The following is a 25618-nucleotide window of genomic DNA, read 5'->3' as shown; positions in this document are numbered from 1 at the left end:
ATTATTCTTGTTCCTGTTAGGCTAACTTGGCTTATTTCGTCTTTCAACGTTTCGAGTAAGTCCTCCTATTGTTCATCCACCGTTCTAATATTTACTCTTAGCTCTTTACCTATTCTTGCTAACCCATCTTGTCACGACGTGGTTTCGCTATTTTTGCCACGTCTATTACTTTGTCTATCCTTTCCCATTTGCTCTATAGCAAGGTCGTCGCATATGTCAAATCCGACCCGCTCTTCCCCTCTAGATCCTCCTGATACTATTATAAATTCCCTCTCCTCTTCAGTGTTCTACCACTGCTATCCGACATAATGGTTTGATACCTCAAGATTTGCTGCAATATGTTTTGTAATTTTTTTTTTGTTTTTTATAGGATGCGTTCTGAGACTTGCGAAATACTCAACTTTCCCGCCATGAGCGGTTCTCCTTCTCTTAGTCCGGACTCTGCTGAGTCGGAGGGCTCACATCCTCCTCAGGATGACGCACCCATTTCTCTTGTAAATCCCGTTGACACGTCGTCCGAAGCCCATCATACGCATCCTCCCAGCACTTTTGAAGCGGCGGCCGATCAAGGCGCGAACTCGCCTCTGTGCCCTCCCCCAGTTGGTCCGATCGAGCTACAAGAGCAGAACTCGTGGACGCCAACGCCCCTCCAAAACGGCTTCCACGGTGCTCCCGAGCAACAAGCCGGTCATTCGACCATTTGTGACAGCGCTAAAGCCTCGGACTTCGTTTTGATCGACGAGTCTATTCTCGATCAAGTTAAACTCAACATGGAGCGAGTTGCGACGGACCTAGTCGCCTACTCCCGAAAATCGGCCGCGCAGTTTCAAAACCTGTCACGCCTCTCTATCGAACACTATGAAGCGTACCGGACGATTTTACAGAGCAAGCAAGAGCACGTTAACCTGAACATCGCCAGAATGACTCAATTCATCGAAAAATGTAAAGAACTGGACCGAGAGCTCCTTTGGATCAAGGCCATTCAACAAAGCATCAAAAAGGCCAACGATGCGCTGACCGAGCTGGAAAAAAAACTGCACCTATAAATTTTTTTTTTTTGAAGCCATCTAAACTTGCACTCCCCTCCTATTAAGGAAATGAATTGAGGAGGGGCAGAAGTACACAGACCTAGCAGCGCTTGAATATAGTGTCACATATAAGCACTCGCCAAACTTCAATCAACTTTTTTTTCCAAGAAATTATTTAACCCATTGACAGGTTTTAAGGAATTTAGACTCTCACCTTTCCAGTTTAGCCTCGTTCTGAAAAACTACAGTGTCTCGTTTCAGAACTTCTTCTGTCATACTCGAGAATGTCCGATCATCGCTGCCCGGACCTTGACGACTTAGTTTTTCTGCTTTCGTACAAATTATACATGCGCGACGTATCCAGATTGACGGCAGATACGGCAAATGACCGAGATGCGAGGGTACGCGTTCTCCCTTCCTACGAAGAGCTGAAGTTAAAAAAAAAATTTTTTTGGCTGTTAATTCTTTAAATTTGGTTTGGCTCTTGAACCGATTCTTCAATTCCTCTTAGCTTTTAAATTCGCCCGTTTTGCGTTTTTAACGAGGCAGTTCTTGGCTAATCGCTTTGACTTCAAGCTGGCTGGTCAGGTATCACTCGACCACTCGCTAAGCGAGACCTGCTCCCTCGGACGTTCTGCCCACTTTCAAGAAGCACGTCGCCGGGTGAGTCGACTGAAGGGCGCACCAAGCCGTCTTTGGACCGACTTGTTCGCCGACAAACGAGAAACGTTGAAAATTTTTTACAGTATCGGAGTCGAGACGCTGAGCCTGAGACTCGGCCTCTCGGCACCCCGCTTGGAAGCAAAACGCGCCGAAATCCCTGTGCAAGTCGAGTCGCTCGACCAACCGAGGAAGAACCGGTGCCCGCGTGCGCTTTGTCGGCGCGTCTTATCGGAAGATGGTTCGCACCTCGATCAAAATCTGCGCTCGCATAATGCGCTGGTCCAGTGCGCGAAGACGTCTCAGACAAGCCCACATCGTAGGTACCCGAGAACCATTGAGCCCGCGCGCGCACGGCAGCCGAGCGAAAGCTTTGACCAAGGTCGCTCAGACGCCTCTTCAGACTCTTTTAAAATTTCGCCTATAAAAAACGTAAATCCGGATGAAACGTCGCTCTTTCCCTTAAGCGAAAAGACGCCATCACTCGCCTCGTCGGGGGGATCTGAGGAGGTGTTGAAGCGCCTGTTCGAGTCCGTTCGTAAGATGAACGACAGTGCCACGCGCCTGGCACCGCTGCAGGCCGCAGATCGCGACCAAATCCGAGTTCAGGGGCGTATACAGGAACTCGAGCTGGAGGTCAAAAATCTCCGGATGCAGCTGAGCGAACAGGCCGCAAGACACCGCCTACTTGTTGCAAAGAAAGAGGCGCTGCTAGAACAGCTGAAGCTCGTTTTGGGATCACCACAAAAAAGAAGAACAGACTCTGTGACGCAAGCTCGGTGCTCACCTCTAAACCAGGTGCTAAACCCACTTGTGTCGTTTCCTCCTGGAAAATGCGCAAACTTCAATCGCCGCCGGCCAGCCATCCCACTAAGGGATCGACCGGGTAAAATTGATCACAAAAAATTTCTGCTTATTTTTTCAGTTCTCAGATGTGCGAAAATTATAAAGAACTACAAGCTGAACATTTGGTCGATCTTCTTTGCTCTTGCCACGGTCTGGATCATTGCATCCGTTGCATATGGCATTGACCCTATCAATTCTACCTATAGGGCGCATACCAAGGTACTGTCTATCCTTTCTCTATTTAATCGGTTCGCTTCTTATCTTGACTCTCTTCCCCCCCCCTCGACCAATAAAACGGCGAACCCCCAAACTAAAACCATTACCATGACTCATGATATCGAGTCCGAGCCGCTTGCTCAGATCCAAACCACCCTGGGACTATTCCAGCCCTCTTTGGTTCACTCGCGCTGCAGAGGACAAAACGTCACCTGCTTCTATCCCAGCCTCGACGACCTCATTGCATCCTGCCAAATGGACTCCGCGTATCACGTCCTCATCCCGATCGATATGGCGGATCCAGCTAGTTGGTTCGGAAGCATCAAAATTCTCGCTTCTATCAAGGATGATTGGATTTATCGCTTTAACTCGCTGACTTCCAAATACGCCTTCCGCTTCGAATTTGTCCCAAAAACGGTGCCCACCATCTCTCGGCTGAACGAAATCGTCGCGTCCGATCAGAGCACCAACCAGTTCGCGCCGTACGAAAGGGGACCAATCACGATCTATATTTTCAACATGAAAAAAAAAAAACGGCTGGAAATTCACCAGTCAAATATTCGACGTCCGATTCTACAACTGGCTCGACCAAGTTGCTCGCTGCATCGACCAAGAATAAAAGGCCTTCTAAAGAAACTTATCGGAATACAATTTTCACTCCAGCCGTTTCTGAGAAAGTGCCGAACCCACTCGACTCTCCCCCTTGAGCGTCGCTCTTCTGCCCGGCCCGGCTTTTGCTTCGGTGTTCTGCCCTCCAGAAATGCCCATAAACCCTTCGGACGCCAAAAACGCGCGATTTTGATCGAACTCAATGACTTCTCAATGACAGAGATCGTTACATCTTTTGTAACTTTTTTTTTTTTTTTTTTATAAACGCATGACCGACTTGCAAATCTGGCATGTCGCGGTAATGCACCTTCAGAGCGAAACATGCTCAGCCGAGCCGCGCAGGAAGAGTTCAAAGCAAACTTCGAGCGGGCGTGCGAAGCGTGTAGCGTATGTCGACTCACCGCGTAACTACGCTTTTGTGGGCAGCATTGTTCCCTGATAGGCTCACCTTCTTCCGAATTAACAGAAGGACCCGATCGCCGATAACGAGAGAGCCGTCGTGCAACTGAAAACCAGCGAACACAGCTTGGAAATGTGTCAGTACATTTTGGGTGCGTATCGCGCATATTTACAGCGCGTTTCTCTAGGCGCTAATAATAAACGTTTTCTCGGTGAGACGGCGCCGAACGCCTTTTCCTCTAGGCAATACAACGAGCCCTTATGCGCTGTTCTATGGTCTTTTGATTTTCGAAAGCGTCGTGCGGACTCGGATACAAATGTGTGTGCTGAATGCCGTGGATCCTTTCCGATTTCTTGTTGATCTGGTTTTCTGCCGCTCGGAGATCTTCTCTTTTTTTCTCCTGGCGCGTGCGGTCCGCACGGTGGTGTCTATCGTCAGCTGCGACATGCTTTGCCAGTGGGCGGGTTTGGGGGCCGGCTGTTCGGACCTGGGGGTGTGGGTGATCCAGTTCCTCTCCGGAGCGCTGGTCTCAAACCAGATGCGAATCAGGACGTTCGCGCTCATGGTCGTGAGCGAGTTGGTCGAGACGCTCCGAGCAGAGGATTCGGAGAAGTTTCAGTCGACCTCTTTTTTTGAAATGTTTTGGATTCAGACCAAAACGGCCTTGCTCGGGGGCGTTAGGGAACAGGTTCTTCAGGCAGCGCGAGACTCCGAACTGCCGCTGGATGAGGAAAGGAGAGACTGGATGAAGCAAGGAGTCAACGCGTGCACGAGCTTGGTGACTTGGATCTGCACCGAACGACTTGTACAGTCGAGTTGCGAGGAAGATAACGATAGCGCGGCCGTCGGTGCAAGCGTGCTCGACGAATACGTGAATATATACAAGAGGTTTCGATGCGATGCGGAGTTGGCCGAAGTACTGCAAGAGGCGTGCGTACTAGTGTCAAATCTTTTGTCAGTTGAAAGCGTTTTTGGCTATTTTTTCGAGCTCGGCCAGCTGCCGCAACTGACGGACCGAGAACTGCGAAGATGGCTGCAGATGGCCGCAAGTATGCTCGAGTCTGCGCTGGAGCTACCGAGGGACCGCTCGCCGTGGCCGGTTGCGGATGAGTCGACTTGGTGTCAATTTGCCTCGGTCGTTGCCTTGATGACGACGCGGGGAACAGTGGTGCGGGCTGCTACAGGGGAGGGAATTGGCTGCGAGGAGTTGAGGCTGGCGCTGCAGTGCTGGAAGGGGCTGGCGGACTTGGCCGAAGGTCAATATTTGTTCGAAAACTTTTTTACTGAAATTTTCAAGAACATGGTCGACTTTTTGCTGGACGCGCCGACTGCGGCGCCTCCTTACAGGAGTGCGAAGCTGGCGCTGAATAGCTGGGCGGTTTGCGAGGACTTGACGAACCTGGCCCATATTGGGAGGTTTTCGTTCGTCGAATCCGCGCGCGTCTTGACACGTTCTATACAAAGCGCCTGTCAAAATGTTCGGTCGAGCATTTGCAGTTTGGTCGAAGCGAGCGCTTGGAGCGCCGATGCGAGTCGCGAGGTAGACCGCCGTCTCCTGGGAGTCAATTTAGAGAGAATGTGTTGGCTCGTCATGGCGTCGGGGTACTTTCTTTGCGACATATCACCTGGCGAGTGCGTGAGCGCGCCCTGCGCCGTGGGCCGCCTTCGCGAATCCGAATTGTCCGCGATGGAGGAGTTGGTTGAGCAGGTGTTTGCTTGTTCGCGACTGGAGGACCAGTGGCTCGAGGCGAGAAGGGGGGAGTGCAGCGCGGTTGAGTGGAGTTCTGACGTTGGTCAAGTTATCGCGTGGTTTATCTCCTATTATGCGCCCGTTTACTTGGTTTCCGAGAGCGGGGTGTGCGCGTCGGACCCGGCCTCGCGTCTGGAGTGGTGTTTTGAAAAAGTGAGGCTGAATCTGAATTGTTGGTACGATCAAGAAGATGTTGTGCTGGCCACCTGCGACATCCTCGGACGGCTCGACATGGCCGACAGAGAGCTGCTCGGACGCACTCTGGCGAGGGTGCGAAATCTCGAGGCGCTATTCGATGCGTCGTGGGATTGGCAGCGGCGTACATCGCTTCGAGTGCAAAAAAAGTGGATATCGTCTCTGGTCAATTTTTGCTTCAACGACGAAAAAGCCGTCCAGCGGCGTCACCTCGAGCTCGTATTTAGGCCGATCGCGTGCAGGCTCGAGCGCATATGGCAGGAAATCCAGTCGTGCGGTGAAGCTAGAGGGTGCTCGGCGAGTTACGCCGAGGAGGTTCAGTGCGTCTTGACTCAGCTTCGCGGATTTGAGGCCTGCTATCGCTCTTCGCTTTCGGATCAATGCGCGCATTTGATTCTGGATTATTTTCCGGTTTTTCCGAAACTCGCACAAATTTTCGCATCTTTTCCGGTCGCTCGACTCGTCTTCGGTCTCTTTGCCGACTTCTCCGCGTACCTCTTGCCCATGGTGGAGGAGTCGGCGCGATGCGCCGTCTTTTACTCGAGCGCGGAGAGCCTGTTGGAGCTCTACCGAGACGCGTTGGACCGTCCCGCCCAGATTTTGTCCGGATTTCTCCAGTTGACGCAAGAAGAGGAGGCGCAACAACGCTTGTCCCTCTTGAAGAAGTTCGTTCGATTGATGGACGGCGTCGCCGCGACGCGCGGAGAATACGCGAATCGGCTCGTGCAGCTGGGCGCAACCGCTTTGGAGCGGGCGTTTTCGACCAGCTTGTTGCAAAATCCGCCGCTCTGCAAAAATTACTTCGCGTTTTTTCTCCGGGTGATCGAGTGTCCTCGCTTCGTCGAGTCGCTAGGCGACGCGTCGCTCGCGCGCATCGTCGACATATTGGACTGCGGGCTGTGTTCGAGTGACGAGCATGTCGTGGCGAAGTCTCTGGAGTCGATCAAGGCGTGCGCGCGAGCGACGTCGCGCGGCGCCTTCCGCGCGATTCAAGAGAGAAGAACAGTCATAGCGAAGTGCGCCCGGTGCGTGTTGGAGCGCCTCTTGCTCGAAAGTTGGAGAAAGGACCTGATCCAGCTGGCTGCCGCTGCCCTGGCCGCGCTCGTGCGCGCGGAGCGCGAGGCGGTTTTCAGCGCGCTGGAGGCGTTCGTCGCCGGTCAGGACGAGAGAATCAGGAGCAAGCTCGAATGGGAAGCGAGGAGGCTGCTCGACGGGGCGGCGTGGAGCGCTCGCGATTTGAAATTGGAGCCGTTCGCGTACGCGGTGAGGGGCGCGTTGGAGTTCGTCAACGCGCTTTGAGCGCGGTTGGAAAAGGGAGAGGGGGAGCGGACCGTCTCGGCGCGAGAGCGAATGGCCGTATCCGGTCTCGCGGCGCTTCGCGCGGATCAGGGGGGGGGGAAAAAAAAAAAAAAGAAGTCCGAGAACGGAAAATTCGGGAAGCGGGATCAGAGAGAGAGTGTGTGTGTGTACGTATGTTCGGCGAACCAGTGTATTCTCTAGTCCAAGTCGATGTCCTTCAAAATGCTCGCCTTGTAGGATGAGAAGTCCCCGTCCCACTTTTTGACGGTCTTGTCTTGGACGACCCATATCTCGTCGCAGCAGTGGGTGATGACGCGCTCGTCGTGGGACACGACGATGATTGCGCCGTTGTAGGCGTTGAGGGCGTGTATGAGCGCTTCGACGGTTTCCAAGTCGAGGTGGTTGACGGGCTCGTCGAGGACCAGCAGGTGGGGAGCTTGAAATGCCATGTATGCGAACACGACGCGCGATTTTTGGCCGCCCGACAGCGTGTCCATCTTTTGCACGGCCATGGTGCGGGAGACGCCGTACTTTCCGAGCCAGCTTCTGTAGAATTGAGAGTCGTATCCGGGAAAGAGTTCGGCGAAGAAGTTCAGCGCCGTGGAGTCCGGGTTCAGGTTTTCGACGTGATATTGGGAGAAATAGGCCAACTTCAGTCTGGCGTGTTTGAAGAGAAGCCCCTTCGATGGCTCGAGGTGCCCGGTGATCAGGCTCAGCAGGGTGCTCTTTCCCATGCCGTTGGCGCCTATGAGGGCGACGCGGGAGTCCTGGTCGACGCTAAAGCTGACCTGCTCGAAGATGGCGCATTCCTGCTCGTATCCGAAGGCGACGTCGTGGAACTGGATGATGGGCGACCTCAGCGCCTCACACTCCGGAAAAGAGAACGACAAGGTGGGATCCTCGGTGATTTCCGGGATGATTTCCATCTTTTCCAGGCGCTTGATTCTGGACTGCACCAAGGAACTCCTCTTCGAATTGTAGCGGAACCGGTCGATGAAACGCTGTATGTGAGCGCGTTGCGCTTCCTGGTTCTCGCGCTGCTTGACCTGCGTCCTGTAGCGCTCGTTGTAGACGCGCTGGAAGGACTCGTAGTTACCGCTGTAGTAAGTGAGCTTGCGGTCCTTCAGGTGCACGATATCCGTGGCGACGTTGTTCAAAAACTGGCGGTCGTGGGACACAATCAAGACGCTCTTCGACCAATTCTTCAAATAGGACTCCAGCCAAATCGTACTTTTCAAATCGAGCATGTTCGTCGGCTCGTCCAACAGGAGAAAGTCCGGATCGCAGAAAAGCGCTCTCGCGAGAGCCGCGCGCATCCTCCAACCCCCCGAAAACTGCTTGCTCGGGAGCTGCTGCATTCGAGAGTCAAACCCAAGTCCAGAGAGAATTCGAGACGCCTTCGCCTTCGCGTCGTACGCCTGCATCTCGCTGAGCGACTGGTACACCCCGCTCAGACGCTGGTCCAACTCCACCTGCAAGGACGATCCCGCGGGCGCCTCGGCCAACCCGGACTGAATCTCCTTCTCCTCCTGAAACAACTTCTGCATCTCCACGTCCGACGACAACACGCCGTCAATGATCGACACGTCGTCCCCAGCTATCTCCTGCTCCACGTGAAATATGCAAATGTGACTCGGCACGCCCACCTCGCGCATCGAAATCGCCCTCAACAACGTCGACTTCCCAGAACCATTTCGACCCACAAGACCGTACTTTCGTCCAAAAATCAAATGCAGCGACGAATTCTCAATCAACGTGTTCCCCGCAACGCTCACCTGCACGTTCTCCACAAACACGTCGCACCTAACGCTCCCCGCATGCCTCTTCCGATCCACGACGAAACTCGACGGCGACATCACGAAATCTCGCGACTTCCCCGTCTGCGCCCCCTGAATTCTGGCCCTCCTCCCACTCCTCTTAAACAACGTCTCGCTCGGCAAGTAATCGGCCGCTCTAACCTCCGGCCCAGCCGGCTCCCTGAAAAACAAATCCTTAATCCGCACGGGCGCGGGCAGCTTAACCGGCTCTGGCGCATCCGTCTGATGTAGCCCCCCCCCCGTCAAAAAAAAAAAATAAAAAAAAAATAAAAAAAGCCTGGCGTCAGCACACTCGTCTCAAACACCTCGCAATCCTCACCCCCTCCGTCCCTCTCGCAAACTCCGAACCACCCGCTCCCAGACAAAACCCAGACCACCCCGCACCGCGCTCCCCTTTTTTTTTTTTTTTCAACGTACGTTCGACTTCTTGTCAAACGCCCGAAACAACTCGAAGCAGAGAGCCCGGGCCCGCTCCTCGCTCATCGCCCCATCCAAAAAGGGAAAACAAAGCTCAAACAAATCTTCCACCGATCCCTGAAAGATGGGCAGGGTCACTTGGCTCAGCGAAAAAAAAAAAAAAAAAAAAAAAAAAGTCAAACCCCCCGTAAAAAAAAACCCTCTTTTTTTTTTTTTAAATCAACGTACAACTCAGGTAATTGACAACAACGTCGCCCAACCGACTCGCCAACTCGGGCTCGACCGCATCCACCACCCTCTTCTTATCAGTCGCATTCATGTCACCGGGGGAATGCGTAAGGCGAGCGAACGCTCGCAAAAAAAAAACTAGCCGAATGCCATTTTTGACATGCTAAAAAAAAAAAAAAAAAAAAAAAAAAAACGCAAGCAATGCTCGACCTACTCTCTCCCACGCACCGTGCCACCGTCGCAACAACCTACCGCTCGCCACCCCCAACCACCGCTCCACGGCAACCCACCACCAACCTCGCGCTCCAACGCCCACCTGCACCGCGCCCCACACCCGCAATCGCCAACCGCCTCGAAACTCCCGCCACGCCCACCTCCAAGCGCACGAGCGAACGCGTCTGCAACCTCCGCCAAACTCGCTCGCGCCACCCTAAAACGCCGCAAAATATTTCGCCATCCAATCCATTCAGTCAATAATAATAACAATAATAATAAAAAAAACCTGACAGGCGAAGTTGAAAATCGAGCGTCGAGACCTCACCCCCCTTCTCTGATCAAAAAATCACACACCTGCTCTGTTCATTGAACGAAACCGCCAAAATATGTACCCCACCGCGCGCACGAAGGCCCATATCTAGCCTAGTGCAAGGGCTCCACCCGCCCACCCTTGACATGTGTCAACACCCACCCTCGAGAATCTGCCAACCAAAACGCGGCCTCGTGCTCACAGTACCTCAAAAAAGCTCGGGTAGCGTCGGGGGCCACTTCCTCTCTTTTCTAGCCTCCCAATACCCACCCTTGTACGTCCATTTACCGTTCTGGTCCTTTTCGAACCAGTTCGGCACCCAATCCTCTTCCGAAATCTCCTTCATCCTGTTTCGCTGTTCGACTTCGAGCCTCGACTTCTCGCTCGCCGCCAAGTCGAACTCTCCGTTCTCCATCGCCATTTGGTCCGTTCTCAGCCGGGTGTCCGTGCGCGGCAACAACGGCCTCAGCCAATCCGGAAGCTCGTTCAACTGCATCGTGAACTCCGTGAACTGGTACTGCTTCTCCGCGTCCTCCAAAGGCGGGTGGCGCTTCCAAACCGTGAATCCGGGACCCCTCGTTCCGTCCTCTTCCACCGGATACGCCTTCATCTCCTCGTTCCAGTGACCCTCAATTTGGTACCTCAACTTGTTCTCCTTGTTGTACGCCTCTCCGCTCACCTCGTACGCCCCGGCGCCCCACCACTTTCGACGCTTGAAGTCCAACAGACACTTCTCTTGTGTCGTGTCGTTCACGATCGTCATCTCGCCGTAGCTGTCGATCCACTTAGACCCTATCAACACGTTGTTCACGCACGTGATCACCTTGTTCCACGAAAACATGTCGCCGTACTTCGGCACTCTGCAAGTCATTCCCCCGGTCGGGTAAATCTCGATGCTCTTGCCCCAAAATTTGTTCTTGATCAACATGTACCCCTGCACCGTCCACTCCTGCCCCTCAGCGACGCACGCCGACACCGGCGGGTGGTGGGAAACTTGCTCGCTCACCGACCTGAAGCACTTCCCCTTGCAGGCGTTCACCAATTCGTACGTCTCGCCCAGCAACGGGTTGAACGGCTTCCCCAGTCGGCCAAGCGTGGACGCGTATCCGGACGCGGCGAACCCGCACATCATCACCAAACGCCTCATCGAGTCCCTCTCCTTCGCCATCTCGTTCAAAATCTCCGCGTATTCGAAGTCCTCGACCAGCCTCTGCATCATGTTGATGGGCTCCGAAAACTGCACCGGAATAGTGATTCTCGACAAATCCTTACCAATCGAATCCCTAAGAATCTTCACCAGCGCCATTCCGCTCACCCTGACGCTGCAAGAAGGCAACGACCTTCTCGGCACAAAGTCCGCCGGAACGCTCGATAACGTCTCTTCTAAGCTCACCTTTGTTACGCTTGTTAGTTTCATCGAAGACCCAAATTGGTGCAAACGTGACATGCGTCGACACAATGTATCCCCCGATACATACATGCCCCTAGACGGCTTAGACACCGGCTGCATCCCGCCTTCAAAATTCGACTCGTATTCCTCTGAACTCATGTCGCACGAATCAGCCGAAGACTCAATAATGTTGTCGTCTTCAAACTCCGCGTCGAAGTAATCCTCGCTATCAGACTCCGCCCCCTCTATAACCAACCCAGTATTCTCTATCGTCTCCTCCAACTCCGTCTCCGACAAAGGCCTCATCTTCAGCGCCCCCGCAGCCAACTTCTCCTGCTTCTCCATCTCCCTCATCTCCTTTTGGCAACTGTACAAATCCCTCAACTGCTTGGACAAATCCTCGCAAATGTATATGATCTGCCCCACGGAATCTCGCACCACCTCGACGTCTCTCAAAGACTTCGCCACCTTCGTCGCGCCCTCGCTCCTGTCTTGCGGCGCTACCTCTCCCGCCAAACCCTTCTGCTTCAACTCGTCAAACTTTTTGCAAAACAGCATGTAAGCCGCGTTCAGCACGGAAATTTTCGAATCCACCACCGCAAGGTGACCTTCTATATCGTCCGACATTTTCTGGGATTTTATGACGTTCTGTCTCATAGCGTTCGCCGCCTGGACGAACTTTATCTTCTCTATCCACGCGCTCCTGTCTTCGCTGTTGAGAGTCTTCAAATGAAACACCGAATTCCCTGTATCCACTTCAAACCGGCGAGAATTGCTCCTCGACAAAGCAACGACCGACGTAAGTATGTTTATCCTTCCTCTCTCCTTCGCCCTTCGATAATACTTCAACACCCCGTCGCTGCACAGCCTAAAATTGCGCTTCTTCCAACCTCTGAAGGTCCCCTTGTACTTGTAAATCACGCCCTCAAGCAACAGCGTCGCGCCGTCCTTGCCACTGTCTTTGCGTGTCGGCCTGTCCTCGCCGTGCGCCTGGCCCCTCCTCCTAGCCGAATCACCCGCCTTGCCCTGCCTCGACTCGTGCTCACCTTCCCTCCTCTCGACATTCGAGCCGCTGCTCGAGTAATAGCCAAGGTCCGAGCTGCGCTTCGAAGCCGCTTTTTGGCTCGCTTCGCCGGCGCCCACGGGGTCGGAATGCAACGCATCGCGACTCAGCGTGCCCCTCCCTCTCTCCGGACGGCTCCCACCACTGTCGTATCTGGATTTGTTCGCAGACATGAGAAAACACCTGCAACAAACGGCCCAACTCTGCCCATAAAAAATTATGTTCGAACCAAAATAACCACACAATCTTGCGTATCAAAAAAAATATACGTTACAAAAATGACACTTTCAGCGTCTTGCGCGAACTGTAAGAGCTTATTTTTGGCACACTCCCAGACTCGGACGTTCCCGCTATGGCAAACGAGTCGGCCAAGAAAATAGTCAGGCAAAACACTCGGCACCTCAGAAACGCGAGGTACTTCGTGTTCGGTTTTATGGTACGCTTAGTTCGCAAATCTTACACATTTCAAAAAATCAAAATCGTGTACTCTCGTGCCACGTCTTGTTTACAGATAGTGCATTCGTTTATTATTCACTAGGCGCTTCACGTCCTCGGGCTGGCCTATTTTAACTCGAACGTAGCAAACTACCTTGGCATGCTCGTTTTTTTGCTCATCAACGTGAAGGCATACTTGTTTCTGAAATTGAGCGCTAAACCCACGACCGATCCTTCTGGATTTATTACCAACCCAGGAATAGATCTGAATCAAAAGGGAATCATAGAATTCGTCTGGGATCTATTATACGTCACTTGGTTTGCCGAAATCGCAACAATTGTTTCCAATTATTTCTGGTTCATTCTTTTAATTGTACGCTCTATCGAAATATGGCCTCCCTTCTCTATTCAGCTTGTCTAATTCACGCTCGTTTTCAGATACCCGTCTACGCAATCTACAAACTCGTCTCACTGTCGTCCGCATTCAATGTGTCCCCTGCGCCCTCTGAAAATAAGAAAGAAAAATTCAGTCGCTCGAGCGAAAGAAGACGTCGTAGCTAATTTTTGAAAAAATTGTACACACAAAACAGATTAAACGCCGAATTTATTTTTTAGCTCCCATCCTAAGTTTTCGAACCTTCAATGCAACCCTCATGCTACTCTTCAACTGGCACGCTATTTTGTGAGGTAATGGCTTACCTGATCTCTTGACTATTTTCGACATTGCTGAACCAGAACCGTCAGTTGATAGGCCTTCTGCCTTCTCTGTGCTTGTGTCTTTGATCTCCGGCCTCTTCCTTTTTTGGTTTCTAGATGGAGGGGCTTTTGAGACAGGTGCACACGTCAGGCAAATCAGCCTTGCTTCCAAACATAGAGAAAAAATTGGAAACTCAATACTTTTTTCAATGTCCCAAATCCGCAGCCTTTCATCACTGCTAATCGTTACAATTAGCGGAACTGAATTTTTTGAAACAGCTGGTGACCTTTCTATTAAATCCACTGCCTTAACTCTGTTTTTAAATCCTTTCAGCGTATGTAACTTCTCGAAATTGTTGGCATCCCATATGTACAATAACCTGTTCTCTCCTCCAGTTATAAAAGAGTTTTCATCCAGCCACTTTGCGTCTAGAATAGGCTTTTCCTCCTTCACCCTGCCCAACTTTTTTCCACGATTAGAATATACTGTGGCAGTGCCGTTGGTGATGACAAAGTACTTGTTTCCGCTACGAGACCATTGAACGATGCTCGCCTGTACTTCCAGTTTATTCGTATGTACTGCTTGCCCTTTCGCCAAGTCCCAAAGCCTCATCGTCTTGTCTTTTGATGTCGTAAGAGCAAGCACACCACTTGGATGTATAGATATCGAATTGATGCGGTCGGCGTGATCCGTCAATGAAGGAAGCTGTTCCCATTCACTTACCTTCCAAATCAATATAGATCCCTTATCTGTTCCACAAAATAAATGTGTTTTTTGATAAAACTCAAGACACGTAATCTGACCCTCTTGACGAGTCAGTAAGCCGAGTTCCTTATAGGCTTTCATATCATAGACTCTAAAAAAAAAATTGAGTTCCACTGTCATTGTAAAAATAAAAAAATAGGTGTCAAAGCTGCTTTCTATAGAGACGGCCTCACACATATCAAATGTGTAGGGGAGCGATATTATTAAAGCCCATTCACTTTTTTCGAAGGCCATGCTTCAAAACGTATTTTGTGCGGAAAAAAACAATATCTATATCGCTTTCAAAATCCAAATTGTACGGAAATTTCCTCTCTCTAACTCGCACACGAGCCTCAAAATACTCTTATGTGAATAACTACAAAAAAGTACTCCGCTGTATTCCGAAAAACCAGACACTTACTTTAGGCATTCGTCCGTCGATGCACTCACGAGCCAATTGTCGCATGAAGCGACCGCCTTGATAGCGCCACCGTGAGGACTATAGGCGAAGACCTTTTTGACGGCAAGATCTCCACATACTCGTTCACCATTTTCTTCATGCACGGCATTTGTTTCACCATTGACTTCCGCTTCATCTAAGTTTAGCAAATACCCATAGAGTGCAGTTTCATATGTACCGCAAACAATGTGATACATAGAAAACTTCAGCAATAAATACATTTTTTGGCATTGTAAAACCTAAAAAAAAAAAAAGTTTTTGCTCGGTGTTAATTTTATTTAGCTCCTCCGCCCGTACTTCATTTTATGTATTATTCTGTCCCTTGTATATATCACCTCGTTAAAAAACTGCTCGTTGAGGCTTTTTCCAATGCTTCTAGATGATCGTCATCTCGATCCATCGCCCGTCATGCCAGGTGGTGACGACAGGCAGATATGTGAAGGTACCTCCAACACGTTCGAAGTGACTCCCTCTTCATTTGTGCCCTATTTTGAGTATGTTGGCGCTTTTTTAGGTGTTTCCATGCTGTAGCGAAGACTCACGCTGAGTTTGGTTCTGAATCTTTTCTTTTGTAGTGACGCCATCTTCACCTATGGCACCCCCAGAGACTGCGAGCGGTCGCCCTTTAGAATCAGGTCAGAAAGATTCAGAAGACTTTTTGCGGTCTAGGTATGCCAAATTTTTTTAACGGTTATTGATCCGTTATAATTTTTTGATTCTCATCATTTTTTGTTGAGTTTAGCTCGCCTCCTCATCCTATGGACGACTATGAATACATGAAAAATAGCCTGAAAAATTACAAGAGGAGCAGGGAGTGCTTTGAGAAAGGCAATCTTCAGGTGCGGACCGATAGTGAGAACATGTCGAAATCCTTTTTTTACTGAATTTTTTTTCGGGACAAGAATTTTGATTTGATCAAGAGCTCCAAGAAGCACTCGATCGATTCGAGGACTTTGGATTTCACGATGTCCAGATATGCGAATTTAGCCATCGCAAAGCTGAACGGTGGCGATTCCGATGGTTCGCCCGTCTCGAGAGACAACGAGCAGAATCTCATGAGTGTCGATGGTTACCGGGCGGTTTCTCTTTCTGGGTTCAAGAGAGCGCACAAATCGAAAATTCCTGTAACACCTTTGGCGGAAAAAATTCGTAAAATCGATATCTCGACACCTGAACATTGGAAATGCCACCAACTCAAAGATGGTGCAAGCAAGCCGCTAGAACTGACTCATCCGATCGACCCCACGCTTCAGACGGCCATTCGGTCGATGAGTCGTTCTTCCTGTACCGCCAGGCTTGACCCTGCACCTGTCCAGTCTTTCAAGGCCATGCCACTGAGCAAACGAATATTTGAGAGTAAAGGTGATCTAGGTGTACCGCGAGTCTTCAAGAAGCCCCTCACGGTGCCCTGCTCTCCGAAACTGCATGTTGCCAGTCGTTTGATGGCAAAGACCGTTCATGTGCAATGCCAAAAAGGGGACAGTCATTCAGCGATGCATGAATCTGATGCGAGCAGAGATGAGCATTGCCGCGACAGGGCCAAACCGAGAGAGGATTCTCAGCACACTGACCCGCTTTCAAAATGCTTTTACGATAGTCAGTGCGAGTTGTCAGGTTTCGGGTTTTCTGATTCGCAGGCAGACACAAAACCGAAATTGCATATAAAACGGACAAAGTCATCTTCGGCGTTGCAACTCGCCGGGTGCGCGCAGTTCAAGAAGGGACCCGTAACGTTGGAAATGTGTCAGCAAGAGCTGGAGTGCATTGCTGAGTCGCATAGGGTGAACGGGATAACTGTTCCCAAACCGTTTTCCTTGATGACGGAGCAACGCTATCTAGAGAAGGAATCCAGGTTGTCGGAAACTTGTAAGCGCCGAAAGCAGGAAGAACCACCACCTTCGTTTCATGCGAATCCTACGCCCCAATTCTCGAAACCTTTCCATCCAAAACTCGAATTCAAAGTCACCGAAGTGAACCCGTTCTCGCTGCGCAGCCTCGAACGACATGAGCTGGCGCACCAAAAACTAAAACAGAAATTTGCAGAATTCCAAACGCAACAACTCAAAGCGCTAAAATTCAAAGCTCAACCCTTCAAGCCGGCCAGGCCGTTGCCAATTGCCAAGTCCACGAAGCCATTGACTCTCGTTTCAGATTTCGTCTTGAATACCGAGACGCGTTCAGTCAGTCGTCGAGAATTTGAAATGAAAAAGCAAGAAAAAGATAAACTGTTAATGGAAGAGGCTAAATGTCGAGCTGCTCTCGAGGCTCAGCGGCATCAAGCCATGTTGAAACAAGTACGTGCCGAAATTGTGCATAAACCGCTTGCTGTACCGAATGCCCTATATCGCCCGCCGCCCCCACCAAAGCCATCCGATAAGCCGCTCACAGAAGCAAAAACGCCCAATCTGCGCACGAAGAATCGCAGCTTGTTGAGGTGACGGAGCGCCTGTATTGAATGTGCGCACCTGTAAAAAAAAAACATTTGCTAGTGCGGTTCACTTCAACTGCTTCTGGCCAAATTTTTGTACAGCCGAAAAATCGAAAGCTCTCTCTGCTTCTCTCTCTCTCTCTCTGCGGTGCAACTCTGCGAAAAACTCCAATGGAAAAAAACTGCCTGTATATGATTGGTCTGGTTGCAGATATTCAGAGCGCCGACAAGCCTTCTCAAGACACTTGCTTCTATCGGTACGAAGTCATTTCTGTACCTGCGGGCAAAAATCTGTTTCCTAAACCCGCTCTATTTTTGTCAGAGAGTCCGTTTCGAAGCTGAAGTCTTGCATAAACACTTGGAATGCCTTCCCCGAGATTCGTTTTTGCATTCAGCTCGGCGATCTGATCGACGGCAATACAGATCCGGAGAAGACGCTTGCCGACTTTGACGCGGTGATGTCTTGCTTCGACTCGTTGGTCCATCCCTTGTACCACGTACTTGGAAACCACTGTTTGACCCACCCAAATGGGCGATCCGAGCTCCGAAGAAGGCTGAAAATGCAGCAAAACGTAGGGTATTATGTGGCAAGATGCATAGAAGAAGCAAAACACACTTTCATTGTCCTTGATGGTACAGAAATTTCAGTTAAAGGGTACTCTCCGACTGACCCAGAATACATAGAGGCTCGAAACTGGCTCGATACCCATCCGTTAGAGGAGTACCCATTCGCCCGTGAGTACAATTCAGCTATCTCGTCCAATCAGCTCCGGTGGCTCGCCGAACAGCTCGAATGCGCGCGTCGCGTGCGCCATATGGTATTTTTGTTCTGTCACTATCCCATTTTCGCGAGCGATGGTTCCATCGGACACCAGCTATGGAACTCCCAAGAGGTACTGGAGCTCATTCGAGCGTACAAGGACGTGGTCATGGCATGGATTTCTGGACACTACCATCCAGGGGAGTTTCGTATAGATCCAGAGAGCGGAATCATTCACCTCACGCTTACCGCACTCTTAGAATCGCCCGATAATTCCTATGCGTTGATGCGATTTTATCAGGACCATTTTGTGTTGCAAGGTTTTGGGTCTTGTCCTTCTCGAATTTGTAAATTCAACTCTCTTTGATCCAAAAAAAAATTTTTTTCAGCAGATCCTAGTGCGTTTCCGAGAGCCGAGAGGAGATGCTTCCGCGGCAAGGATGCCGGCCTCCCTCCTCTATTGCGCTCTGGACCGAAGCCTTGCGTTTTCGAACACGCTACGAATCCAAGCGCTGCGCGCGGATTGCACTTTTTGAAACGAAGCCCTTTTGAGCCGCTGAAAACAATGCATGTTTCCCCCTCGCGTTGAGTTCACGCAGTTCTCGTTGGCCGACATCGTATCCATTTTTTCGGAAGGTGCAGGCCGCGCGATTTTTCTCGCCCTGCTTCCGTACTTCGCCCGTTTTGGGGGAAGCTCCTCGCTCCAGAGAACGACAGGCGTGCCGAGCACGCACACAATTGGCCCTTCTCTCTCAGCGCGCGTCGTTGTACGGAAAAGCGCGACAAACCTGCGGTACTCAAACATACGCTTCGTCGCGCTGCTGAGCGACCGGGTGGGTGTGAGGGTTTATTGGCACGACCTGTAGCACGGCGCCGGTGATTATCGCGGTCGCAACTTCAGTTCCTCTAGTGCTCTCGTTGAAGTGTCAATTCCTGTGCTCTTTTTCTCGACGTGTTGATAACGAGGCAACTGGCCAGACAGTGCGCCGCCACGCGCGGCATATAGAGCGCTGAGTGCTGTTTTGAAAGCGTTTTTGAGTCGGGACGACTTGAGAACTGAGAGGTGAGAACAGGTCAGGTGTAGAAGTGTGTTTTTTTGTCACAACGATGCTTTATGCGCTTTTTTTGGTTGAACCAAGATTGTTTTTCAATTGATCCATTCTCGAGGTCGCAGGGTCCGATACAGACCGTTCAAGTCCGTTTTTGCGCCTTGCCCGCGAGCCACGTCTACCCAGTTTCATCTAGAATGCAAGGAGAGAGAACGCGAGAGTCTGACAGCGTTCGAGACATACATGAGGGCAGAAGATGTCTGCGAGAAGTGAGAGCAGTGCAAGTTGGAAGCAGAAGGCGCCTCTCTGCCGAGCCGATACGACGAATTGTAGCGTGGAGAAAAAGTTGAAAGGTAGTATCTATGAAAAAACTTGCCTCATAATGTGCGTTGAAAACATGAATATGAGGGTAAACGCTCTAGGGACTACCATGTGGTGGAACAAGATCGGCCAAGTGCTTGAAAATTCGGTGATAGACAGACACGCGTTGGGACCTGAGAGTGGCAGAAGGTTGCCTGGATCCGCTAAAATAGGGTGTTCCAAAGATGTCAAAGGGGACATGCGCGTGCCCACTTTTCAGAGGAGGAGAGCCTGCTTCCAATGCGGTGACTTCGAACGTTGCGAGCGCCAAGAATACGCGGATTCGATGGCGCTGAGGCGCAGGAAGACGTCGGAGGTACTGACGAGTTCGATGAAGACGAAGACGAAGGTTCGTTGCATCAGAAGAGCGTCGCCGAGCACCGCTAGCGTGTGCATTTTGAACAAGTTTATGAGCGAGGTCGATTGTCCGGACGACGGCACGTGGCTCGTGAATCGAGACTCCGCTCAAGAAGGGCTCGAGGGGAATGAGCCAAGTATTGACGACGAGAGCACCATCAATGAAAGCACGGCCGAGAGCCACGAGGAGAGGCTTAGCGAGAAGAATACTAGATGTCGGATTTGGAGCGCGGCCAACAACGACATTGAGTTGGATCGGCAACTTGGCAATTACTTTGTGTGTTTAAATCAGAGGAACAGGTCTGATTTGCCTTACAGCGTTTTGGAAAGTATTCCGAAATTCACGTGCATGGATTGCTCTGTCAACTTGCTGAACAGTTTGTCTATTGATATCAGTAAACTGACTACGTTGAGAGAGCTAAATTTGAGCTTCAACAACTTTCGCGAATTTCCTCTTTTCCTGTTGTCTTTGACCCGACTTCAATACGTTGACATTTCTTCGAGTAAGCTCGAGCTCTTCCCGAACTCCCTGAATACCCTTCGACACCTGAGGTTTCTTATTGCCTCGAACAACCGCATCAAGCACCTGCCGCAGTCGTTTAGCGAGTTGAACGAGTTGCTTTTGCTGGACCTGAGTTTCAATCGCCTCAAGACGTTTTTGGATCGGCCTATGAGCAACCTTTGCGTGCTGAACCTCTCCCACAATCACTTTCGGGACGTTCCGAATAGCGTTTGCCTTTCGCCGTTGCTGAGTCTCAACATGAGCTACAACATGCTGGAGTACCTTCCGGAGAACCTTTCGAGTTTGAGAAGTTTGTTGAACTTGGAGATGTCCAACAACAAAATTGTGTGCTCGGAGATTTCAAGTTGGAGGGCCACGTTGCGGACGCTGGACTTGTCCTACAACTCCTTGGTGTTGATTCCTTCGTTCATCTATACCATGAGAAGGCTGTGGCGGCTGGACTTGTCTTACAACAAGATCTACGAGCTGTCCAAGGACGTGGTGCAGCTCGAGTCGCTGGTGTACTTCGACGTTTCCAACAACTGCCTGGACTCGGAGACCGAGGAGATGATATCGAGCTTGCTGGAGAACAAGGAGTCCGTTTCCGAGACCAAGTCCGATCCGGACGCGGTGTTGAATTCCAACCACATCACGTTGGGAAAGTCTCTCGAGCAGTTGAAGGAGAACAGGGACTCCGCGACGTGGTGTCACATGAAGCTGGGTTTGATTGGAGCGAAGGAGTCCGGAAAGTCGTCGCTCGAGGCACATCTTTCGTATTACTTCAGCATCAAATTCAGACATCGCTTTCGAAACATGGTGAACTACGTCGACATTTCGGAAGTGACCTCCTACTACAAAAAGATGTCCACGGAGAGCGTCAGGATTCGGGGGTGCGAGGCCATAAACTACAGCCGAGATAGGCCGCCAGTCGTGTTTTCGATTTGGGATTTCGCCGGACAGGCGGAATACATGCCCATACACCAGCTGTTCATTACGCCGAACGGAATTTACGTGTTGACGTTCAAGCTGACGAGCGTGGACATAGCGAGCCTCGGGTACTGGCTCAAGATGCTGAAGGTGAGAACGGGCGGGAGAATTACGGTGTTGATAGTGGGGACGTACCGCGACAAGATCGCCAACAAGCGCGTTTGCAAGTCTTTGTTCGAGAAGATGCACAGGCACTTCTCCATGTGGTATCCGTTCATTCGCGGGTACTTGGCGATCAGTAACAAGAGCGAGAAGGGAATGCAGAAGCTGGTGAACACCCTGCTGGATTTGGCCACTGGAAGTCAGGCCTTGAGGGAGTTGGTGCCGAGGACTTATTTGACGTTGAAGACCAAAATCAAGGGCTTGGTTCGCGCCAGTCCTATAATTTATCTGAGCGAGTTTCAGCAGATGATGCTGGACACGAACATCGCCAAGGAGGACATCGGCAATTGCCTGGAAGTTTTTCGCAACGCCGGCCTGGTTATTCACTTTGACGACGAAAACACGAAGGTTTTGAAAAATTTGGTCATTTTGAACTCGTCGTGGCTGGTCAGCTTCATCAGCTCTATCATCTACGGCAGGCAAGACGTGAAGAAGACGGGCCTCCTCTTCAAGGAAGACTTGACGCAGATATGGCACAAATACGATGACACTCATCGCGAGTGGATGTTCAAGATTTTGGAGGCGTTCGAGATCGTTTTTTTGGTTCCAAGTAGCAAGCTGAAATTTGTCAAGTACTATTTGTTGGCAGCTCAGGGAGACACGATCTGCGACGTCGACACGAGCAATACGAGGAATACGAGCGACAGTCCTAGATCTTCTCGAGAAGAGAACCTGATTGTCATCCCGTGCTTGTCTCCCGTTTCTCCGAATCCCTCGACTATCCTCGCTTTGTGGAACAACTCCAAGCTCTTGGACGAGTTGGTCACTGGACGTCGGTACGAGTTCGAGTTCGTCCCATTGAGTCTGTTCTTCAGGCTGATCATTCGCACAATTAATTGCTCTTGGATAACTATTCTATACTTTTGGAAGAACGGGATGATTATTGACACCCCCAACGAGCGCGCTCTGGTGGTCAACGACGAAGCCAATTATTGCTTGAACATTTTCATCCGACAGAAGTTCACCTGCTCCTTGTTCAATGGGCCAGCGTCCGACACGAACACCGCCTGCAACATCTTGTTGATTCAGTATCTGGCTGACAGCGTCGAAACGCTTTTGTTCAGTTGGTACAGGTCGAAGCCCATCGTCCTCGTCCCTTGCTACGTTTGCCTGACTCGGCCGGACTTGGACTTCATCTCTTTGTCCAGCATCGACGTGTATTACTTCTTTCTCGAAGAGTGCATCCTTGCCGCCAGGAACGGCATAGAGTACCTGGTGTGTCGCTTGAATACGTCGAAGCAGGAGGCCCACTCGAAGCAGGCCGACGGTCTAGACAGAACCGATCCGGCCAACTTCCAGAGGTGCGTCACGCATGGGCGCGTCAGCTTCGACGTGACTTCGCGACACTGGCGACTCTTCACCGACGAGCCCGACCCCACCGGTCGAGAGCACACCTGCTTGCTGAAGGTTTTGTGTAGCCACGTTGCCTTTCCGTACGCTCAGGACATCATCGTCGACATTTCGGAGGTGAAGATGAAGAAAAAAGTGGGAGAAAGCAGCTATTCGGTCATATGGAGCGGCACCTACAAGGACGAGCCGGTCGCCATCAAGTTCTTGAAAGACCAGACGTTTTCCCAGGCCACTTTTCTTTCAGAGTCTTACCTTGAATTTCACCATGAGATGTTCATCATGCAGCGGATCGACTGTCAGTACCTTTTGATGCTCAAAGGATTTTGTCCGAGTCCCTTGTCTATTATTTTTGAATTTTTTCCTCTCGGATCTCTTTACAGCTGTCTAAACGAAAAGTCATCAGGACCCTTCAACTGGGAGTACCGTCTCCGCGTGGCCGAAAACGCCGCCAGGGGCATCGCGTACATGCACTCCAAGGACTTGATTCATAGAGATCTGCGCTCTCCAAACATTTTGATTTCGTCCATGAGCTGCGAAGACGAAATCGTCGCCAAGGTAAGCGATTTCGGAATGACGGTGTTTTGCAGTCACGTCATGCGCGGGGGCGAATTCAACGAATGTTGGGCCGCTCCGGAGGTCCTCAACGCGGAGGAGTACAACGAGAAAATAGACCAGTATTCGTTCGGAATTATCTTGTGGGAACTTCTGCAATTGGGCCATCCATTTCTCGAATACGCCGAAACGTACGCCGGAAAGCCTCGTCTGATCTTCTTTGCAGCCATCACTGAGGGCCTCAGACCCTCCATACCGTCAGACTGCCCCCCTGAATATGCAGAGCTCATTCGGATGTGTTGGAACGGAGATCCCGATGCTCGACCGACGTTTTCTGTAATTGTCGACAAACTCGTCTCGTTCAGAGAGGCCGCTAGCACATGGCCCCAACTGGCCCACCTGAGCCAGCCGAGCCGATGAAACGCTTTCCTCGCCGCTCCGTTTCGTCCGTTTTCCCCACTCGGGAGTCCGCCTTTTCGCTCGTCCGATCTGGCTCGGGGACTCTCTCGTGTCGCGTCTTCACGTCGGCGCCGCGACTCGAAGGCGTCCCAGGATACGCCTCTATTGCTTCCAACACCTTCCTACGACCAAGTGATAGGGGCGAGCCGCATCTGGGAGCTGCCCCCTCCCGTCGAGGGGCGAAGAAGTGCTCTCCGAACTGTCGGACAAGTCGGACTTCCAGCTCTCTCCGTGTACAAATTGGCTTTTGCAAAAACACGTCTTCCGAGTTCCAGACGTGTATGCCCATATATTTGAGTCTTTTGTGTGAAAAGCGACATCGTTGATCGGCTCAGGCGACACGGGCATGTCGGATGGTATCAATGTCGGCTCCGCGCCGTTTGTCTTTTTCAAATCCCAAATTCTCACAACTCCGTCTTGAGAGCCACTCGCCAAAAAGCTGCCCGAAAAATCGATATCAAACTGAATTTTTTGATTGTCTTCAACTCGTCGCTCGACCTGGAATAGCGGCTCGCGCGGGTTCCTCAAGTCCCACCCTAAAATCCTCGGGTCCTTCCTGGACCCCGAGAACACACATGTGCCGTCAGGAGAAAATTTGACAAGCGTAATTCCATTTGTGGGTCCCTGAAGGACTAGGCACGGCCTCGTCTGGACTTCTTCATACACACCTATCTTCCCTTTGGATGAGCCGCACACAAAACGTGAATTCGAGCCCGCATTTGCAGATATGGTCGATATGTTTCCTGGCACTGACAAAACTGTTTCATTTTGGGTACAACTGTTTTTTAATTTTGTCAAACGAGTTTCACAGCTCCTTCCCGGCCGGTTGACGTCGAATATCCTTATCATGTCTTTGTATCCTGATATGATCTTGGATCCCGCTCCATTGATACACACCGACGATGCGGCCACCAATTCGTCTAAGTGATTGTGCGCCTGGTAACTCGCATGCACTTTTTCTCTAACCACGTCCCAAAGCTGAATCGGGAGGTCTTGGCACGTGGTCACGATCATTGGAAACGCTGCGTCCGACTCGGCGCACTGCGATGGATACCACGTCCAGTCGTAGATCACCTCCCCCGGCAAAAATTTTGACACCTTGCAGAAATCGCCCGCTCTATACACCTGCAAGTGGTTCCCCTCTGTGCAGACTGCCAGACTCATCGCGTAGGCACTCCACTTACACCCTTTGTAAAAGTCGTGACAGCACTTGGGGTCATCGACTCGCTTTTTGAATAGAATCGAATCTTTCTTCGGATAGTTTTCGTCAGATTGCGTCTTTCTTACCCAGCCATGTTTTTTCTCGTCTTCTGTGGTCTTGTCAACGCCCTTCGTTGATCGGTCTTCCACTGCTCCCTCTCCGTGAGATTTGGCATTTTTCAGAAGCTTCAATAGATCTTCGGCTGACCTTGCAACGCTGTCTCTCAAGTCGGTGCGGATCGGCCAGTCAAGACATTGCTCCTTCATCCGACTCAAGCAGGTGATTACCAGCTCCATCTCTTGTAACTTCTCCTCAGCCGCGCCTGTCGTGCCCACGTATTACTAAATTAGCATCTGTGCAAGGCAAAATCTATACGTTATCTGTATACACATACCTATATCGTCGGCATTTCTATCATTCTTTTGAGCCAATGCCTTGTAATCGACGCACAATTGGGCCGTCTTGTCATTCTCTGCATTTAATGCTTCTCCACCCTTGTTTCTGCACGACTCGTCTCTGTCGCTAGCGATCGCCTCTTCTTTTCTCGAATTCAAATGCTTCTCTCTGTAGAATGGCCACAGCATCGACACCCACCCCTCCTCTTCCAACAAGGACGACTGGTCTCCCGGCTCTCTCGCATCCGTCCGCTCTTTCCAGGCGCGTTTTTTACA

General features: G+C 51.0%; 6 protein-coding genes across 8 annotated transcripts; 3 read left to right on the top strand and 3 right to left on the bottom strand.

The window, feature by feature from the left end:
* The first annotated feature begins 3655 nt into the window (after nucleotides 1-3655).
* On the top strand, nucleotides 3656-9095 carry LOC126326579 (exportin-4-like). Its single transcript, XM_049995739.1, has 3 exons — nucleotides 3656-3746; nucleotides 3826-3910; nucleotides 4002-9095. Exons 1-3 carry the CDS (start codon nucleotides 3681-3683, stop codon nucleotides 7001-7003), a joined length of 3153 nt encoding a protein of 1050 aa, XP_049851696.1. The 5' UTR covers nucleotides 3656-3680; the 3' UTR covers nucleotides 7004-9095.
* LOC126326581 (uncharacterized) lies at nucleotides 7150-9597 on the bottom strand. The gene is made up of 3 exons (XM_049995741.1): nucleotides 9466-9597; nucleotides 9238-9374; nucleotides 7150-9042 (listed from the first exon to the last, which is right to left on the bottom strand). Exons 1-3 carry the CDS (start codon nucleotides 9554-9556, stop codon nucleotides 7201-7203), a joined length of 2070 nt encoding a protein of 689 aa, XP_049851698.1. The 5' UTR covers nucleotides 9557-9597; the 3' UTR covers nucleotides 7150-7200.
* Nucleotides 9598-9762: 165 nt separating this feature from the next.
* Nucleotides 9763-12672, bottom strand: LOC126326580 (uncharacterized). The gene has a single exon (XM_049995740.1). It carries the CDS (start codon nucleotides 12615-12617, stop codon nucleotides 10200-10202), a length of 2418 nt encoding a protein of 805 aa, XP_049851697.1. The 5' UTR covers nucleotides 12618-12672; the 3' UTR covers nucleotides 9763-10199.
* A 50-nt stretch (nucleotides 12673-12722) lies between these two features.
* Nucleotides 12723-23707, top strand: LOC126326603 (probable serine/threonine-protein kinase roco4). The gene is made up of 2 exons (XM_049995771.1): nucleotides 12723-12807; nucleotides 19440-23707. Exons 1-2 carry the CDS (start codon nucleotides 12723-12725, stop codon nucleotides 23705-23707), a joined length of 4353 nt encoding a protein of 1450 aa, XP_049851728.1.
* On the top strand, nucleotides 15082-18347 carry LOC126326582 (uncharacterized). 3 transcript variants are annotated; one of them, XR_007560761.1, is made up of 5 exons: nucleotides 15084-15222; nucleotides 15356-15449; nucleotides 15523-15619; nucleotides 15683-17465; nucleotides 17531-18347. XR_007560761.1 is itself a non-coding variant. In XM_049995743.1 (4 exons), coding segments are annotated over exons 1-4 (1728 nt in total). In that variant the 5' UTR covers nucleotides 15082-15273; the 3' UTR covers nucleotides 17219-18347. The 3 variants fall into 3 exon arrangements, 2 of the variants coding, with proteins under 2 accessions (XP_049851700.1, XP_049851699.1); XM_049995743.1 differs by having other exon boundaries at nucleotides 15082-15274; nucleotides 15683-18347; XM_049995742.1 differs by having other exon boundaries at nucleotides 15683-18347.
* A 141-nt stretch (nucleotides 23708-23848) lies between the features above and the next one.
* LOC126326602 (telomerase Cajal body protein 1-like) lies at nucleotides 23849-25611 on the bottom strand. The gene is made up of 2 exons (XM_049995770.1): nucleotides 25342-25611; nucleotides 23849-25269 (listed from the first exon to the last, which is right to left on the bottom strand). The coding sequence occupies exons 1-2, from the start codon at nucleotides 25529-25531 to the stop codon at nucleotides 23849-23851; spliced, it is 1611 nt and encodes a 536-aa protein (XP_049851727.1). The 5' UTR covers nucleotides 25532-25611.
* Between the last annotated feature and the right edge of the window lie 7 nt (nucleotides 25612-25618).

Source organism: Schistocerca gregaria, unplaced genomic scaffold, assembly GCF_023897955.1.
Source record: "Schistocerca gregaria isolate iqSchGreg1 unplaced genomic scaffold, iqSchGreg1.2 ptg000994l, whole genome shotgun sequence".
NCBI lineage: Eukaryota > Metazoa > Arthropoda > Insecta > Orthoptera > Acrididae > Schistocerca > Schistocerca gregaria.
The sequence above is the reverse complement of the archived record's forward strand: the minus strand, read 5'-3'. Positions and strand labels throughout refer to the sequence as shown.

Coding starts and splice junctions, on each gene's coding strand:
- LOC126326579 (XM_049995739.1), top strand. CDS start 3,681: ATGCTCAGCCGAGCCGCGCAGGAAGAGTTCAAAGCAAACTTCGAGCGG. Junction 3,747..3,825: donor GGGCGTGCGAAGCGTGTAGC/GTATGTCGACTC, acceptor CCGAATTAACAG/AAGGACCCGATCGCCGATAA. Junction 3,911..4,001: donor AATGTGTCAGTACATTTTGG/GTGCGTATCGCG, acceptor CTTTTCCTCTAG/GCAATACAACGAGCCCTTAT.
- LOC126326581 (XM_049995741.1), bottom strand. CDS start 9,556: ATGAATGCGACTGATAAGAAGAGGGTGGTGGATGCGGTCGAGCCCGAG. Junction 9,375..9,465: donor TGTTGTCAATTACCTGAGTT/GTACGTTGATTT, acceptor CGCTGAGCCAAG/TGACCCTGCCCATCTTTCAG. Junction 9,043..9,237: donor CGTTTGACAAGAAGTCGAAC/GTACGTTGAAAA, acceptor GGGCTACATCAG/ACGGATGCGCCAGAGCCGGT.
- LOC126326580 (XM_049995740.1), bottom strand. CDS start 12,617: ATGTCTGCGAACAAATCCAGATACGACAGTGGTGGGAGCCGTCCGGAG.
- LOC126326603 (XM_049995771.1), top strand. CDS start 12,723: ATGACACTTTCAGCGTCTTGCGCGAACTGTAAGAGCTTATTTTTGGCA. Junction 12,808..19,439: donor GTTCCCGCTATGGCAAACGA/GTCGGCCAAGAA, acceptor TAAACGCTCTAG/GGACTACCATGTGGTGGAAC.
- LOC126326582 (XM_049995742.1), top strand. CDS start 15,150: ATGCTTCTAGATGATCGTCATCTCGATCCATCGCCCGTCATGCCAGGT. Junction 15,450..15,522: donor GAAGACTTTTTGCGGTCTAG/GTATGCCAAATT, acceptor TGTTGAGTTTAG/CTCGCCTCCTCATCCTATGG. Junction 15,620..15,682: donor TTGAGAAAGGCAATCTTCAG/GTGCGGACCGAT, acceptor TTTCGGGACAAG/AATTTTGATTTGATCAAGAG.
- LOC126326602 (XM_049995770.1), bottom strand. CDS start 25,531: ATGCTGTGGCCATTCTACAGAGAGAAGCATTTGAATTCGAGAAAAGAA. Junction 25,270..25,341: donor TAGAAATGCCGACGATATAG/GTATGTGTATAC, acceptor TGGGCACGACAG/GCGCGGCTGAGGAGAAGTTA.